The following is a 15,780-nucleotide window of genomic DNA, read 5'->3' on the forward strand; positions in this document are numbered from 1 at the left end:
GTTAAAAATCTATCTATCTGTGACTTGAACACATTCAATGAGCTAGCCTCAACTGCTTCCTTGGGCAGAGAATTCCACAGATTCACAACCCTCTGGGAGAAGAAATTCCTTCTCAACTCGGTTTTAAATTGGCTCCCCCCGTATTTTGAGGCTGTGCCCCCTAGTTCTAGTCTCCCCGACCAGTGGAAACAACCTCTCTGCCTCTATCTTGTCGATCCCTTTCATTATTTTAAATGTTTCTATAAGACCACCCCTCATCCTTCTGAACTCCAACGAGTAAAGACCCAGTCTACTCAATCTATCATCATAAGGTAACCCCCTCATCTGCGGAATCAGCCTAGTGAATCGTCTCTGTACCCCCTCCAAATCTAGTGTATCCTTACTTAAGTAAGGTGACCAAAACTGCATGCAGTACTCCATGTGCGGCCTCACCAATACCCTGTACAGTTGCAGCAGGACCTCCCTGCTTTTGTACTCCATCTCTCTCGCAATGAAGGCCAACATCCCATTCGCCTTCCTGATTCCTGCTGCACCTGCAAACTAACTTTTTGGGATTCATGCACAAGGACCCCCAGGTCCCTCTGCACCACAGCATGTTGTAATTTCTCCCCATTCAAATAATATTCCCTTTTACTGTTTTTTTTTTCCCCCAAGGTGGATGACCTCACATTTTCCTACATTGTATTCCATCTGCCAAACCTTAGCCCATTCGCTTAACCTATCTAAATCTCTTTGCAGCCTCTCTGTGTCCTCTGCACAACCCGCTTTCCCACTAATCTTTGTGTCATCTGCAAATTTTGTTACACTACACTCTGTCCCCTCTTCCAGATCATCTATGTATATTGTAAACAGTTGTGGTCCCAGCACCGATCCCTGTGGCACACCACTAACCACCGATTTCCAACCCGAAAAGGACCCATTTATCCCGACTCTCTGCTTTCTGTTAGCCAGCCAATTCTCTATCCATGCTAATACATTTCCTCTGACCCCGCGTACCTCTATCTTCTGCAGTAACCTTTTGTGTGGCACCTTATTGAATGCCTTTTGGAAATCTAAATACACAACATCCATCGGTACACCTCTATCCACCATGCTCGTTATATCCTCAAAGAATTCCAGTAAATTAGTTAAACAAGATTTCCCCTTCATGAATCCATGTTGCGTCTGCTTGATTGCACTATTCCTATCTAGATGTCCCGCTATTTCTTCCTTAATGATAGTTTCAAGCATTTTCCCCACTACAGATGTTAAACTAACCGGCCTATAGTTACCTGCCTTTTGTCTGCCCCCCTTTTTTAAACAGAGGCGTTACATTAGCTGCTTTCCAATCCACTGGTACCTCCCCAGAGTGCAGAGAATTTTGGTAGATTATAACCAATGCATCTGCTATAACTTCTGCCATCTCTTTTAATACCCTGGGATGCATTTCATCCAGACCAGGCGACTTGTCTACATTGAGTCCTATTAGCCTATCCAGCACTACATCCTAGTGATAGTGATTGTCTCAAGGTCCTCCCTTCCCACATTCCCGTGACCAGCAATTTTTGGCATGGTTTTTGAGTCTTTCACTGTGAAGACCGAAGCAAAATAATTGTTTAAGGTCTCAGCCATTTTCACATTTCCCATTATTAAATCCACCTTCTCATCTTCTAAGGGACCAACATTTACTTTAGTCACTCTTTTCCTTTTTATATATCGGTAAAAGCTTTTACTATGTTTTTATGTTTTGAGCAAGTTTACTTTCGTAATCTATCTTTCCTTTCTTTATTGCTTTCTTAGCCATTCTTTGCTGTCGTTTAAAATTTTCCCAATCTTCTATTTTCCCACTAACCTTGGCCACCTTATACGCATTGGTTTTTAATTTGATACTCTCCTTTATTTCCTTGGTTATCCACGGCTGGTTATCCCTTCTCTTACCGCCCTTCTTTTTCACTGGAATATATTTTTGTTGCGCATTATGAAAGAGCTCCTTAAAAGTGCTCCACTGTTCCTCAATTGTGCCACCGTTTAGTATATGTTCCCAGTCTACTTCAGCCAACTCTGCCCTCATCCCACTGTAGTCCCCTTTGTTTAAGCATAGTACGCTCGTTTCTGACACTACTTCCTCACCCTCAATCTGTATTACAAATTCAACCATACTGTGATCACTCATTCCGAGAGGATCTTTTACTCAGAGATCGTTTATTTTTCCTGTCTCATTACACAGGACCAGATCTAAGATAGCTTGCTCCCTTGTAGGTTCTGTTACATACTGTTCTAAGAAACAATCCCGTATGCATTCTATGAATTCCTCCTCCAGGCTACCCCGTGCAATTTGATTTGACCAATCGATATGTAGGTTAAAATCCCCCATGATTAGTGCAATTCCTTTTTCACATGCCTCTATTATTCCCTTGATTATTGTCCGCCCCACCGTGAAGTTATTATTTGGCGGCCTATAAACTACGCCCACCAGTGACTTTTTCCCCTTACTATCTCTAATCTCCACCCACAATGATTCAACATTTTGTTCATTAGAGCCAATATCATCTCTCACAACTGCCCTGATATCATCCTTTATTAACAGAGCTACCCCACCTCCTTTCCCTTCTTGTCTATCCTTCCGAATTGACAGATAGCCCTGTATGTTTAATTCCCAGTCTTGGCCACCCTGCAACCACGTTTCTGTAATGGCCACCAAATCATACCCATTTGTAATGATTTGTGCCGTCAACTCATTTAATTTATTTCGAATGCTGCGTGCGTTTAGGCAGAGTGTTTTAATACTAGCTTTTAAACCATGATTTTTAGTTTTGACCCCCTTCCTGCAGCCCCTTGATATTCATACATATTGTCCCTTCCTATCACCTTGTGGTTTACCCTTACCCCAGTGCTACTCTGCTCTGTTGCCTCCTGCCTTTTGCATTCTTTCTTGGGGTCCTGTTCATCTGAGCTCTCACCCACTCTAACAAGCTCAGAGCCCTCTCCTGGGTTCCGAATACTCCTTGCATTGAGGCACCGAGCTTTCAGGCACCGAGCTTTCAAGCTTGCCTTTTTATTACATTTTGACGCTTTAGAATTTTGCTGTACATTGGCCCTTTTTGTTTTTTGCCTTGGGTTTCTCTGCCCTCCACTTTAACTCATCTCCTTTCTGTCCTTTGCTTCTGTCTCCATTTTGTTTCCCTCTGTCTCCCTGCATTGGTTCCCATCCCCCTGCCATATTAGTTTAACTCCTCCCCAACAGCATTAGCAAACACTCCCCCGAGGACATTGGTTCCGGTCCTGCCCAGGTGTAGACCGTCCGGTTTGTACTGGTCCCACCTCCCCCAGAACCGGTTCCAATGCCCCAGGAATTTGAATCCCTCCCTGCTGCACCACTGCTCAAGCCATGTATTCATCTGAGCTATCCTGCGATTCCTACTCTGACTAGCACGTGGCACTGGTAGCAATCCCGAGATTACTACTTTTGAGGTCCTACTTTTTAATTTAGCTCCTAGCTCCTTAAATTCGTCTCGTAGGACCTCATCCCTTTTTTTAACCTATATCGTTGGTACCAATGTGCACAACGACAACTGGCTGTTTTCCCTCTCTTTTTAGAATGTCCTGCACCCGCTCCGAGACATCCTTGACCCTTGCACCAGGGAGGCAACATACCATCCTGGAGTCTTGGTTGCGGCTGCAGAAACGCCTATCTATTCCCCTCACCATTGAATCCCCTATCACTATCGCTCTCCCACTCTTTTTCCTGCCCTACTGTGCAGCAGAGCCAGCCACGGTGCCATGAACTTGGCTGTTGCAGCCCTCCACTGGTGAGTCATCCCCCTCAACAGTACTCAAAGCGGTGTATCTGTTTTGCAGGGGGATGACCGCAGGGGACCCCTGCACTACCTTCCTTGCACTGCTCTTCCTGTTGGTCTTCCATTCCCTAGCTGGCTGTGGACCCCTCTCCTGCGGTAAAACCAACTCGCGACACGTGCTACTCATTTCATTCTCAGCATCGTGGATGCTCCAGAGTGAATCCATCCTCACTTTCAACCCCCCGAACTCCTCGATTAGATTCCAGTCTGTAACTCACTCCGGGTATCTGTTATTCTATATATAAACCCCCCGAACCCCTCGATTAGATTCCAGCCTGTAACTCACTCCCGGGTATCTGTTATTCTACATATAAACACCCCGAACCCCTCGATTAGATTCCAGCCTATAACACTCACTGTCTATAATCCGTGATTACAGTCCGGTGAGGAAGGGATCAAGGCTGACACTCACCAGGCACGGTTGATAAGGAGGTTCCACTTTTCTCGCCAAGAGATCATCCCAGTTCATATGGCGAAATAAGATATGGTTCTAGAAAGAGAAGGTAGAGCACGGGGTTAGATACAGAGTAAAGCTCCCTCTACACCGTCCCATCAAACACTCCCAGGGTCAGGTACAGCACGGGGTTAGATACAGAGTAAAGCTCCCTCTACACTGTCCCATCAAACACTCCCAGGGCAGGTACAGCACAGGTTAGATAGAGTAAAGCTCCCTCTACACTGTCCCATCACACACTCCCAGGGCAGGTACAGCAGGGGGTTAGATACAGAGTAAAGCTCCCTCTACACTGTCCCACCAAATACTCCCAGAGCAGGTACAGGGGGTTAGATACAGAGTAAAGCTCCCTCTACACTGTCCCCATCAAACACTCCCAGGGCAGGTACAGCACAGGGTTAGATACAGAATAAAGCTCCCTCTACACTGTCCCATCACACACTCCCAGGGCAGGTACGGCAGGGGGTTAGATACAGAGTAAAGCTCCCTCTACACTGTCCCATCACACACTCCCAGGGCAGGTACAGCAGGGGGTTAGATACAGAGTAAAGCTCCCTCTACACTGTCCCATCAAATACTCCCAGAGCAGGTACAGGGGGTTAGATACAGAGTAAAGCTCCCTCTACACTGTCCCATCAAACACTCCCAGGGCAGGTACAGCACGGGATTAGATGCAGAGTGAAGCTCCCTCTACACTGTCCCATCAAACACTCCCAGGGCAGGTACAGGGGGTTAGATACAGAGTAAAGCTCCCTCCACACTGTCCCATCAAACACTCCCAGGGCAGGTACAGCACAGGATTAGATGCAGAGTGAAGCTCCCTCTACACTGTCCCATCACACACTCCCAGGGCAGGTACAGCAGGGGGTTAGATACAGAGTAAAGCTCCCTCTACACTGTCCCATCAAATACTCCCAGAGCAGGTACAGGGGGTTAGATACAGAGTAAAGCTCCCTCTACACTGTCCCATCAAACACTCCCAGGGCAGGTACAGCACGGGATTAGATGCAGAGTGAAGCTCCCTCTACACTGTCCCATCAAACACTCCCAGGGCAGGTACAGGGGGTTAGATACAGAGTAAAGCTCCCTCCACACTGTCCCATCAAACACTCCGAGGGCAGGTACAGCACGGGGTGAGATGCAGAGTGAAGCTCCCTCTACACTGTCCCATCAAACACTCCCAGGGCAGGTACAGGGGGTTAGATGCAGAGTGAAGCTCCCTCTACACTGTCCCATCAAACTCTCCCAGGGCAGGTACAGCACGGGGTTAGATACAAAGTGAAGCTCTCACCTGTATATCTGAGGCATCTCCTGGTCCACTCCCCAGTCTCTGAGATGGACTTTTCTTCAGAAGCTAGTCCCAAGGTTAGAAATAATTAAAATTAGAGAAACAATGTTTCTGTGTAATGTAGCCAAGTTTGCTGATGATACAAAGATGGATGGGAAAGCAAATTATGAGGAGGACACAAAAAAATCTGCAAAGACGAGCAAAGTCAGTGGGCAAACATGTGGCAAATGGAGTACGATGTGGGCGAATGAGGTCATGCACTTTGGCAGAAACAAAAAATAGAAAAGCAATTTTCAATTATGGTCACTCTTCCCCAAGGGGCCTCGCACAACAAGATTGCTAATTAGTCCTCTCTCATTACACATCACCCAGTCTAGGATGGCCAGCTCTCTGGTTGGTTCCTCGACATATAGGTCTAGAAAACCATCCCTAATACACTCCAGGAAATCCTCCTCCACCGCATTGCTACCAGTTTGGTTAGCCCAAGCTATATGTAAATTAAAGTCGCCCATGATAACTGCTGTACCTTTATTGCACACGTCCCTTATTTCTTGTTTGACGCTGTCCCCAACCTCACTACTACTGTTTGGTGGTCTGTACACAACTCCCACTAGCGTTTTCTGCCCTTTGGTGTTCCGTAGCTCCACCCATACCGATTCCACATCATCCAGGCTAATGTCCCTCCTTACTATTGCATTAATTTCCTCTTTAACCAGCAACGCCACCCCACCTCCTTTTCCTCTCTGTCTATCCTTCCTGAATGTTGAATACCCCTGGATGTTGAGTTCCCAGCCTTGGTCACCCTGGAGCCATGTCTCCGTGATGCCAATTACATCGTATCCGTTAACTGCTATCTGCGCAGTTAATTCATCCACCTTATTCCGAATACTCCTCGCATTGAGGCACAGAGCCTTGAGGATCGTCTTTTTAACACATTTTGCCCCTTTAGAATTTTGATGTAATGTGGCCATTATTGATTTTTGCCTTGGGTTTCTCTGCCCTCCACTTTTACTATTCTCCTTTCTATCTTTTGCTTCTGCCCCCATTCTAATTCCCTCCATCTCCCTGCATCGGTTCCCATCCCCCTGCCATATTAGTTTAACCCTTCCCCAACAGCACTAGCAAACACTCCCCCCTTGGTCATTGGTTCTGGTCCTGCCCAGGTGCAGAATGTCCGGTTTGTACTGGTCCCACCTCCCCCAGAATCGGTTCCAATGTCCCAGGAATTTGAATCCCTCCCTTCTGCACCACTCCTCAAGCTACGTATTCATCTGAGCTATCCTGCGATTCCTACTCTGACTAGCACATGGCACTGGTAGCAATCCTGAGATTACTACGTTTGAGGAGCAGGAACCCTGGCTGATTTCCCCTCTCTCTAACCCAGGGGTCACTGGGCAGTGATCAGGAACAGGAACCTGGCTGATTTCCCCTCTCTCTAACCCAGGGGTCACTGGGCAGTGATCAGGAGCAGGAACCCTGGCTGATTTCCCCTCTCTCTAACCCAGGGGTCACTGGGCAGTGATCAGGAACAGGAACCCTGGCTGATTTCCTCTCTCTCTCTAACCCAGGGGTCACTGGGCAGTGATCAGGAGCAGGAACCCTGGCTGATTTCCCCTCTCTCTCTCCAACCCAGGGGTCAGTGGGCAGTGATCAGGAGCAGGAACTCTGGCTGATTTCCCCTCTCTCTAACCCAGGGGTCACTGGGCAGTGATCAGGAGCAGGAACCCTGGCTGATTTCCCCTCTCTCTCTAACCCAGGGGTCACAGGGCAGTGATCAGGAGCAGGAACCCTGGCTGATTTCCCCTCTCTCTCTAACCCAGGGGTCACTGGGCAGTGATCAGGAGCAGGAACCCTGGCTGATTTCCCCTCTCTCTCTAACCCAGAGGTCACTGGGCAGTGATCAGGAGCAGGAACCCTGGCTGATTTCCTCTCTCTCTCTAACCCAGGGATCACTGGGCAGTGATCAGGAGCAGGAACCCTGGCTGATTTCCCCTCTCTCTCTAACCCAGGGGTCACTGGGCAGTGATCAGGAGCAGGAACCCTGGCTGATTTCCCCTCTCTCTAACCCAGGGGTCACTGGGCAGTGATCAGGAGCAGGAACCCTGGCTGATTTCCCCTCTCTCTCTCACCCAGGCCTCACTGGACAGTGATCAGGAGCTGGGTATGACTGACACAAGGACCAAGGAAGGCGACTGACCTTTCGAATGAAATCCCTGGCATCTTGGGTGAGATAGGGAGGCAGATTCAACTTGCATTTCAGGATCCGATCGATAGTTTTCTTCCTGTTCTCCGAAGTAAATGGCGGCTGGAAAGATGAGAGAGAGAATATCTCTTTAATTGAAAGAGAAAGACCGACAGATAGCAAACATGTCTTCACTCATCATCATCGGCAGTCCCTCGGAATCGAGGAGGACTTGCTTCCACTCTTAACATGAGTCCTGAGGTGGCTGAACAGCCCAATACGGGAACCACAGTCCCTGTCACAGGTGGGACAGATAGACATTGAGGGAAGGGGAGGGTGGGACAGATAGACGTTGAGGGAAGGGGAGGGTGGGACAGACAGACGTTGAGGGAAGGGGAGGGTGGGACAGACAGACGTTGAGGGAAGGGGAGGGTGGGACTGGTTTGCCGCACGCTCCTTCCGCTGCCTGCGCTTGGTCTCTGCACGCTCTCGGCGACGAGACTCGAGGTGCTCAGCGCCCTCCCGGATGCACTTCCTCCACTCCGGGCCGACTGGTCTTTCGCCCAGGGACTCCCAGGTGTCGGTGGGGATGTTGCATTTTATCAGGGGAGGCTTTGAGGGTGACAGTGTGGCGCTCCCTCAGTACTGCCCCTCCGACAGTGCGGCGCTCCCTCAGTACTGCCCCTCCGACAGTGAGACACTCCCTCAGTACTGCCCCTCCGACAGTGCGGCGCTCCCTCAGTACTGCCCCTCCGACAGTGCGGCGCTCCCTCAGTGCTGCCTCTCCGACAGTGCGGCACTCCCTCAGTACTGCCCCTCCGGCAGTGCGGCACTCCCTCAGTACTGCCCTTCCGACAGTGCGGCTCTCCCTCAGTACTGTCCCTCCGACAGTGCGGCGCTCCCTCAGTACTGCCCCTCCGACAGTGCGGCTCTCCCTCAGTACTGTCCCTCCGACAGTGCGGCGCTCCCTCAGTACTGCCCCTCCGACAGTGCGACACTCCCTCAGTACTGCCCCTCCGACAGTGCGGCGCTCCCTCAGTACTGCCCCTCCGACAGTGCGGCTCTCCCTCAGTACCGCCCCTCCGACAGTGCGGCACTCCCTCAGTACTGCCCCTCCGACAGTGAGACGCTCCCTCAGTACTGCCCCTCCGACAGTGCGGCGCTCCCTCAGTACTGCCCCTCCGACAGTGCGGCGCTCCCTCAGTACCGCCCCTCCGACAGTGCGGCACTCCCTCAGTACTGCCCCTCCGACAGTGAGACGCTCCCTCAGTACTGCCCCTCCGACAGTGCGGCGCTCCCTCAGTACTGCCCCTCCGACAGTGCGGCGCTCCCTCAGTGCTGCCCCTCCGACAGTGCGGCACTCCCTCAGTAACGCCCCTCCGGCAGTGCGGCACTCCCTCAGTACTGCCCTTCCGACAGTGCGGCTCTCCCTCAGTACTGTCCCTCCGACAGTGCGGCGCTCCCTCAGTACTGCCCCTCCGACAGTGCGGCGCTCCCTCAGTACTGCCCCTCCGACAGTGAGACACTCCCTCAGTACTGCCCCTCCGACAGTGAGACACTCCCTCAGTACTGCCCCTCCGACAGTGAGACACTCCCTCAGCACTGCCCCTCTGACAGTGCGGCACTCCCTCAGCACTGCCCCTCCGACAGTGTGGCGCTCCCTCAGTACTGCCCCTCAGACAGTGCGGCACTCCCTCAGTACTGCCCCTCCTACAGTGCGGTGCTCCCTCAGTGCTGCCCCTCCGACAGTGCGGCACTCCCTCAGTGCTGCCCCTCCGACAGTGCGGTGCTCCCTCAGTGCTGCCCCTCAGACAGTGCGGCACTCCCTCAGTACTGCCCCTCCTACAGTGCGGTGCTCCCTCAGTGCTGCCCCTCAGACAGTGCGGCACTCCCTCAGTGCTGCCCCTCCGACAGTGCGGTGCTCCCTCAGTGCTGCCCCTCCGACAGTGAGACGATCCCTCAGTGCTGCACTGGAGTGTCAGCCTAGATTTTTGTGGTCAAGTCCCTGGCGTGGGATTTGAACCCATGACCTTCTGACTCAAGAGGCGAGTGTGCTGCCCACTGAGCCACAGCTGACACTTGAAGATGCCGTTTGGGACAGTTGACCAAAAGCTCCGGCAAAGAGGCAGGTTTTATGGAGTCTCTTAAAAGATAGAGGCAGGGGAGGTTCAGGGAGGGGATCCCAGCGCTTACGGCCCAGGTAGCTGAAGTCACGACCACCAATGGTGGAGCGATGGAAATCAGGGGTGGCGGGGATGTGCAAGAGGCCGCAATTCAAGGTGGGGTGTAGGGGCTGGAGGAGGTTACAGAGATAGGGAGGGGTGTAGGGGCTGGAGGAGGTTACAGAGATAGGGAGGGGTGCAGGGACTGGAGGAGGTTACAGAGATAGGGAGGGGTGTAGGGGCTGGAGGAGGTTACAGAGATAGGGAGGGGTGTAGGGGCTGGAGGAGGTTACAGAGATAGGGAGGGGTGTAGGGGCTGGAGGAGGTTACAGAGATAGGGAGGGGTGTAGGGGCTGGAGGTGGTTACAGAGATAGGGAGGGGTGTAGGGTCTGGAGGAGGTTACAGAGATAGGGAGGGGTGTAGGGGCTGGAGGAGGTTACAGAGATAGGGAGGGGTGTAGGGGCTGGAGGAGGTTACAGAGATAGGGAGGGGTGTAGGGGCTGGAGGAGGTTACAGAGATAGGGAGGGGTGTAGGGGCCGGAGGAGGTTACAGAGATAGGGAGGGGTGTAGGGGCCGGAGGAGGTTACAGAGATAGGGAGGGGTGTAGGGGCTGGAGGAGGTTACAGAGATAGGGAGGGGTGTAGGGGCCGGAGGAGGTTACAGAGATAGGGAGGGGTGTAGGGGCTGGAGGAGGTTACAGAGATAGGGAGGGGTGTAGGGGCTGGAGGAGGTTACAGAGATAGGGAGGGGTGTAGGGGCTGGAGGAGGTTACAGAGATAGGGAGGGGTGTAGGGGCTGGAGGAGGTTACAGAGATAGGGAGGGGTGTAGGGGCTGGAGGAGATTACAGAGATAGGGAGGGGTGTAGGGGCTGGAGGAGGTTACAGAGATAGGGAGGGGTGTAGGAGGTTACAGAGATAGGGAGAGGTGTAGGGGCTGGAGGAGGTTACAGAGATAGGGAGGGGTGTAGGGGCTGGAGGAGGTTACAGAGATAGGGAGGGGTGTAGGGGCTGGAGGAGGTTACAGAGATAGGGAGAGGTGTAGGGCTGGAGGAGGTTACAGAGATAGGGAGGGGTGTAGGAGGTTGGAGGAGGTTACAGAGATAGGGAGGGGTGTAGGGGCTGGAGGAGATTACAGAGATAGGGAGGGGTGTAGGGGCTGGAGGAGGTTACAGAGATAGGGAGGTGTGTAGGGGCTGGAGGAGGTTACAGAGATAGGGAGGGGTGTAGGGGCTGGAGGAGGTTACAGAGATAGGGAGGGGTGTAGGGGCTGGAGGAGGTTACAGAGATAGGGAGGGGTGTAGGGCTGGAGGGGGGCGGGGCAGAGAGCGGAGGATGAGGGGGGTATACATACCGACCCTGTCAGCATATCGTAGGCGAGTGCTCCCAAGCTCCACCAGTCCACGCCTCGGTTATGCCCGCTGTGGGTCAGGATCTCGGGGGCCCTGAAAAAGAGAGAGAGACAGTGAGGCGCAGGATACTGCCTGTATACATTTTGTTCGCTCAGTAAAGGCACCATGGGGGTTTGGGAAAGGAACTGTCCCCTAACTCTCCCATCGAAGCCCATCCCTCCAGTCCCCTAACTCTCCCATCGAAGACCATCCCCCCAGTCCCCTAACTCTCCCATCGAAGCCCATCCCTCCAGTCCCCTAACTCTCCCATCGAAGCCCATCCCTCCAGTCCCCTAACTCTCCCATCGAAGCCCATCCCTCTCGTCCCCTAACTCTCCCATCGAAGCCCATCCCTCCCGTCCCCTAACTCTCCCATCGAAGCCCATCCCTCCAGTCCCCTAACTCTCCCATCGAAGCCCATCCCTCCAGTCCCCTAACTCTCCCATCGAAGCCCATCCCTCTCGTCCCCTAACTCTCCCATCGAAGCCCATCCCTCCCGTCCCCTAACTCTCCCATCGAAGCCCATCCCTCCAGTCCCCTAACTCTCCCATCGAAGCCCATCCCTCCAGTCCCCTAACTCTCCCATCGAAGCCCATCCCTCTCGTCCCCTAACTCTCCCATCGAAGCCCATCCCTCCCGTCCCCTAACTCTCCCATCGAAGCCCATCCCTCCCGTCCCCTAACTCTCCCATCGAAGTCCATCCCTCCTGTCCCCTAACTCTCCCATCGAAGCCCATCCCTCCAGTCCCCTAACTCTCCCATCGAAGCCCATCCCTCCAGTCCCCTAACTCTCCCATCGAAGCCCATCCCTCCAGTCCCCGAACTCTCCCATCGAAGCCCATCCCTCCAGTCCCCTAACTCTCCCATCGAAGCCCATCCCTCCAGTCCCCGAACTCTCCCATCGAAGCCCATCCCTCCAGTCCCCGAACTCTCCCATCCCTCCAGTCCTCCAACTCTCCCATCGAAGCCCCTCCCTCCCGTCCCCTAACTCTCCCATCGAAGCCCCTCCCTCCAGTCCCCTAACTCTCCCATCGAAGACCATCCCTCCCGTCCCCTAACTCTCCCATCGAAGCCCCTCCCTCCAGTCCCCTAACCCTCCCATCGAAGACCATCCCTCCAGTCCCCTAACTCTCCCATCGAAGCCCATCCCTCCAGTCCCCTAACTCCCCCATCGAAGCCCCTCCCTCCAGTCCCCTAACTCTCCCATCGAAGCCCATCCCTCCAGTCCCCTAACTCTCCCATCGAAGCCCCTCCATCCAGTCCCCTAACTCTCCCATCCCTCCAGTCCCCGAACTCTCCCATCGAAGCCCATCCCTCCAGTCCCCTAACTCTCCCATCGAAGCCCATCCCTCCAGTCCCGTAACTCTCCCATCGAAGCCCATCCCTCCAGTCCCCTAACTCTCCCATCGAAGACCCTCCCTCCAGTCCCCTAACTCTCCCATCGAAGCCCATCCCTCCAGTCCCCTAACTCTCCCATCGAAGCCCATCCCTCCAGTCCCCTAACTCTCCCATCGAAGCCCATCCCTCCAGTCCCCGAACTCTCCCATCGAAGCCCCTCCATCCAGTCCCCTAACTCTCCCATCCCTCCAGTCCCCGAACTCTCCCATCGAAGCCCATCCCTCCAGTCCCCTAACTCTCCCATCGAAGCCCATCCCTCCAGTCCCCTAACTCTCCCATCGAAGACCATCCCTCCCGTCCCCTAACTCTCCCATCGAAGCCCATCCCTCGAGTCTCCTAACTCTCCCATCGAAACCCATCCCTCCCGTCCCCTAACTCTCCCATCGAAGCCCATCCCTCCAGTCCCCGAACTCTCCCATCGAAGCCCATCCCTCCAGTCCCCTAACCCTCCCATCGAAACCCATCCCTCCAGTCCCCTAACTCTCCCATCGAAGCCCATCCCTCCAGTCCCCTAACCCTCCCATCGAAGCCCATCCCTCCCGTCCCCTAACTCTCCCATCGAAGTCCATCCCTCCTGTCCCCTAACTCTCCCATCAAAGCCCATCCCTCCAGTCCCCTAACTCTCCCATCGAAGCCCATCCCTCAAGTCCCCTAACTCTCCCATCGAAGACCATCCCTCCAGTCCCCTAACTCTCCCATCGAAGCCCCTCCCTCCAGTCCCCTAACTCTCCCATCGAAGCCCATCCCTCCAGTCCCCTAACCCTCCCATCGAAGCCCATCCCTCCAGTCCCCTAACTCTCCCATCGAAGCCCATCCCTCCAGTCCCCTAACTCTCCCATCGAAGACCCTCCCTCCAGTCCCCCAACTCTCCCATCGAAGACCATCCCTCCAGTCCCCTAACTCTCCCATCGAAGCCCATCCCTCCAGTCCCCGAACTCTCCCATCGAAGCCCATCCCTCCAGTCCCCTAACTCTCCCATCCCTCCAGTCCTCCAACTCTCCCATCGAAGCCCCTCCCTCCAGTCCCCTAACTCTCCCATCAAAGACCATCCCTCCCGTCCCCTAACTCTCCCATCGAAGCCCCTCCCTCCAGTCCCCTAACCCTCCCATCGAAGACCATCCCTCCAGTCTCCTAACTCTCCCATCGAAGCCCATCCCTCCAGTCCCCTAACTCCCCCATCGAAGCCCCTCCCTCCAGTCCCCTAACTCTCCCATCGAAGCCCATCCCTCCAGTCCCCTAACTCTCCCATCGAAGCCCATCCCTCCCGTCCCCTAACTCTCCCATCGAAGCCCATCCCTCCAGTCCCGTAACTCTCCCATCGAAGCCCATCCCTCCAGTCCCCTAACTCTCCCATCGAAGACCCTCCCTCCAGTCCCCTAACTCTCCCATCGAAGCCCATCCCTCCAGTCCCCTAACTCTCCCATCGAAGCCCATCCCTCCAGTCCCCTAACTCTCCCATCGAAGCCCCTCCCTCCAGTCCCCTAACTCTCCCATCCCTCCAGTCCCCGAACTCTCCCATCGAAGCCCATCCCTCCAGTCCCCTAACCCTCCCATCGAAACCCATCCCTCCAGTCCCCTAACCCTCCCATCGAAACCCATCCCTCCAGTCCCCTAACTCTCCCATCGAAGCCCATCCCTCCAGTCCCCTAACCCTCCCGTCGAAACCCATCCCTCCAGTCCCCTAACTCTCCCATCGAAGCCCATCCCTCCAGTCCCCTAACTCTCCCATCGAAGCCCATCCCTCCAGTCCCCTAACCCTCCCGTCGAAAGCCATCCCTCCAGTCCCCTAACTCTCCCATCGAAGCCCATCCCTCCAGTCCCCTAACCCTCCCATCGAAACCCATCCCTCCAGTCCCCTAACCCTCCCATCGAAACCCATCCCTCCAGTCCCCTAACTCTCCCATCAAAGCCCATCCCTCCAGTCCCCTAACTCTCCCATCGAAGCCAAGCCCTCCAGTCCCCTAACTCTCCCATCGAAACCCATCCCTCCAGTCCTCCAACCCTCCCATCGAAGCCCATCCCTCCAGTCCCCTAACTCTCCCATCGAAGCCCCTCCCTCCAGTCCCCTAACTCTCCCATCGAAGCCCATCCCTCCAGTCCCCTAACTCTCCCATCGAAGCCCATCCCTCCCGTCCCCTAACTCTCCCATCGAAGCCCATCCCTCCAGTCCCGTAACTCTCCCATCGAAGCCCATCCCTCCAGTCCCCTAACTCTCCCATCGAAGACCCTCCCTCCCGTCCCCTAACTCTCCCATCGAAGCCCATCCCTCCAGTCCCCGAACTCTCCCATCGAAGCCCATCCCTCCCGTCCCCTAACTCTCCCATCGAAGCCCATCCCTCCAGTCCCCTAACTCTCCCATCGAAGCCCATCCCTCCAGTCCCCTAACTCTCCCATCGAAGCCCATCCCTCCAGTCCCCTAACTCTCCCATCGAAGCCCATCCCTCCAGTCCCCTAACTCTCCCATCGAAGCCCCTCCCTCCAGTCCCCTAACTCTCCCATCGAAGCCCATCCCTCCAGTCCCCTCACTCTCCCATCGAAGCCCATCCCTCCAGTCCCCTAACTCTCCCATCGAAGCCCATCCCTCCAGTCCCCTAACTCTCCCATCGAAACCCATCCCTCCCGTCCCCTAACTCTCCCATCGAAGCCCATCCCTCCAGTCCCCTAACTCTCCCATCGAAGACCATCCCTCCAGTCCCCTAACTCTCCCATCGAAGCCCATCCCTCCAGTCCTCTAACTCTCCCATCGAAACCCATCCCTCCAGTCCTCCAATCCTCCCATCGAAGCCCATCCCTCCAGTCCCCTAACTCTCCCATCGAAGCCCATCCCTCCAGTACCCTAACCCTCCCATCGAAACCCATCCCTCCAGTCCCCTAACTCTCCCATCGAAGCCCATCCCTCCAGTCCCCTAACCCTCCCATCGAAACCCATCCCTCCAGTCCCCTAACTCTCCCATCGAAGCCCATCCGTCCAGTCCCCTAACTCTCCCATCGAAGCCCATCCCTCCAGTCCCCTAACCCTCCCGTCGAAACCCATCCCTCCAGTCCCCTAACTCTCCCATCGAAGCCCATCC

General features: G+C 54.4%; 1 protein-coding gene across 2 annotated transcripts in view; it reads right to left on the reverse strand.

Moving 5' to 3' along the window:
* Positions 1-15,780, reverse strand: part of LOC139256773 (ribosomal protein S6 kinase beta-1-like) — a 38,074-nt gene that overhangs the window by 7,726 nt on the left and 14,568 nt on the right. For both annotated transcript variants that reach the window (XM_070874294.1, XM_070874295.1), the window contains 4 exons: positions 11,276-11,366; positions 7,776-7,883; positions 5,582-5,644; positions 4,249-4,326 (listed from right to left, as the gene is read on the reverse strand). In XM_070874294.1, the coding sequence (XP_070730395.1) occupies positions 4,249-4,326; positions 5,582-5,644; positions 7,776-7,883; positions 11,276-11,366 (340 nt within the window). The remainder of the gene's footprint in view (positions 1-4,248; positions 4,327-5,581; positions 5,645-7,775; positions 7,884-11,275; positions 11,367-15,780) is intronic.

This window comes from Pristiophorus japonicus, unplaced genomic scaffold (genome assembly GCF_044704955.1).
Source record: "Pristiophorus japonicus isolate sPriJap1 unplaced genomic scaffold, sPriJap1.hap1 HAP1_SCAFFOLD_762, whole genome shotgun sequence".
Taxonomy (NCBI): domain Eukaryota; kingdom Metazoa; phylum Chordata; class Chondrichthyes; family Pristiophoridae; genus Pristiophorus; species Pristiophorus japonicus.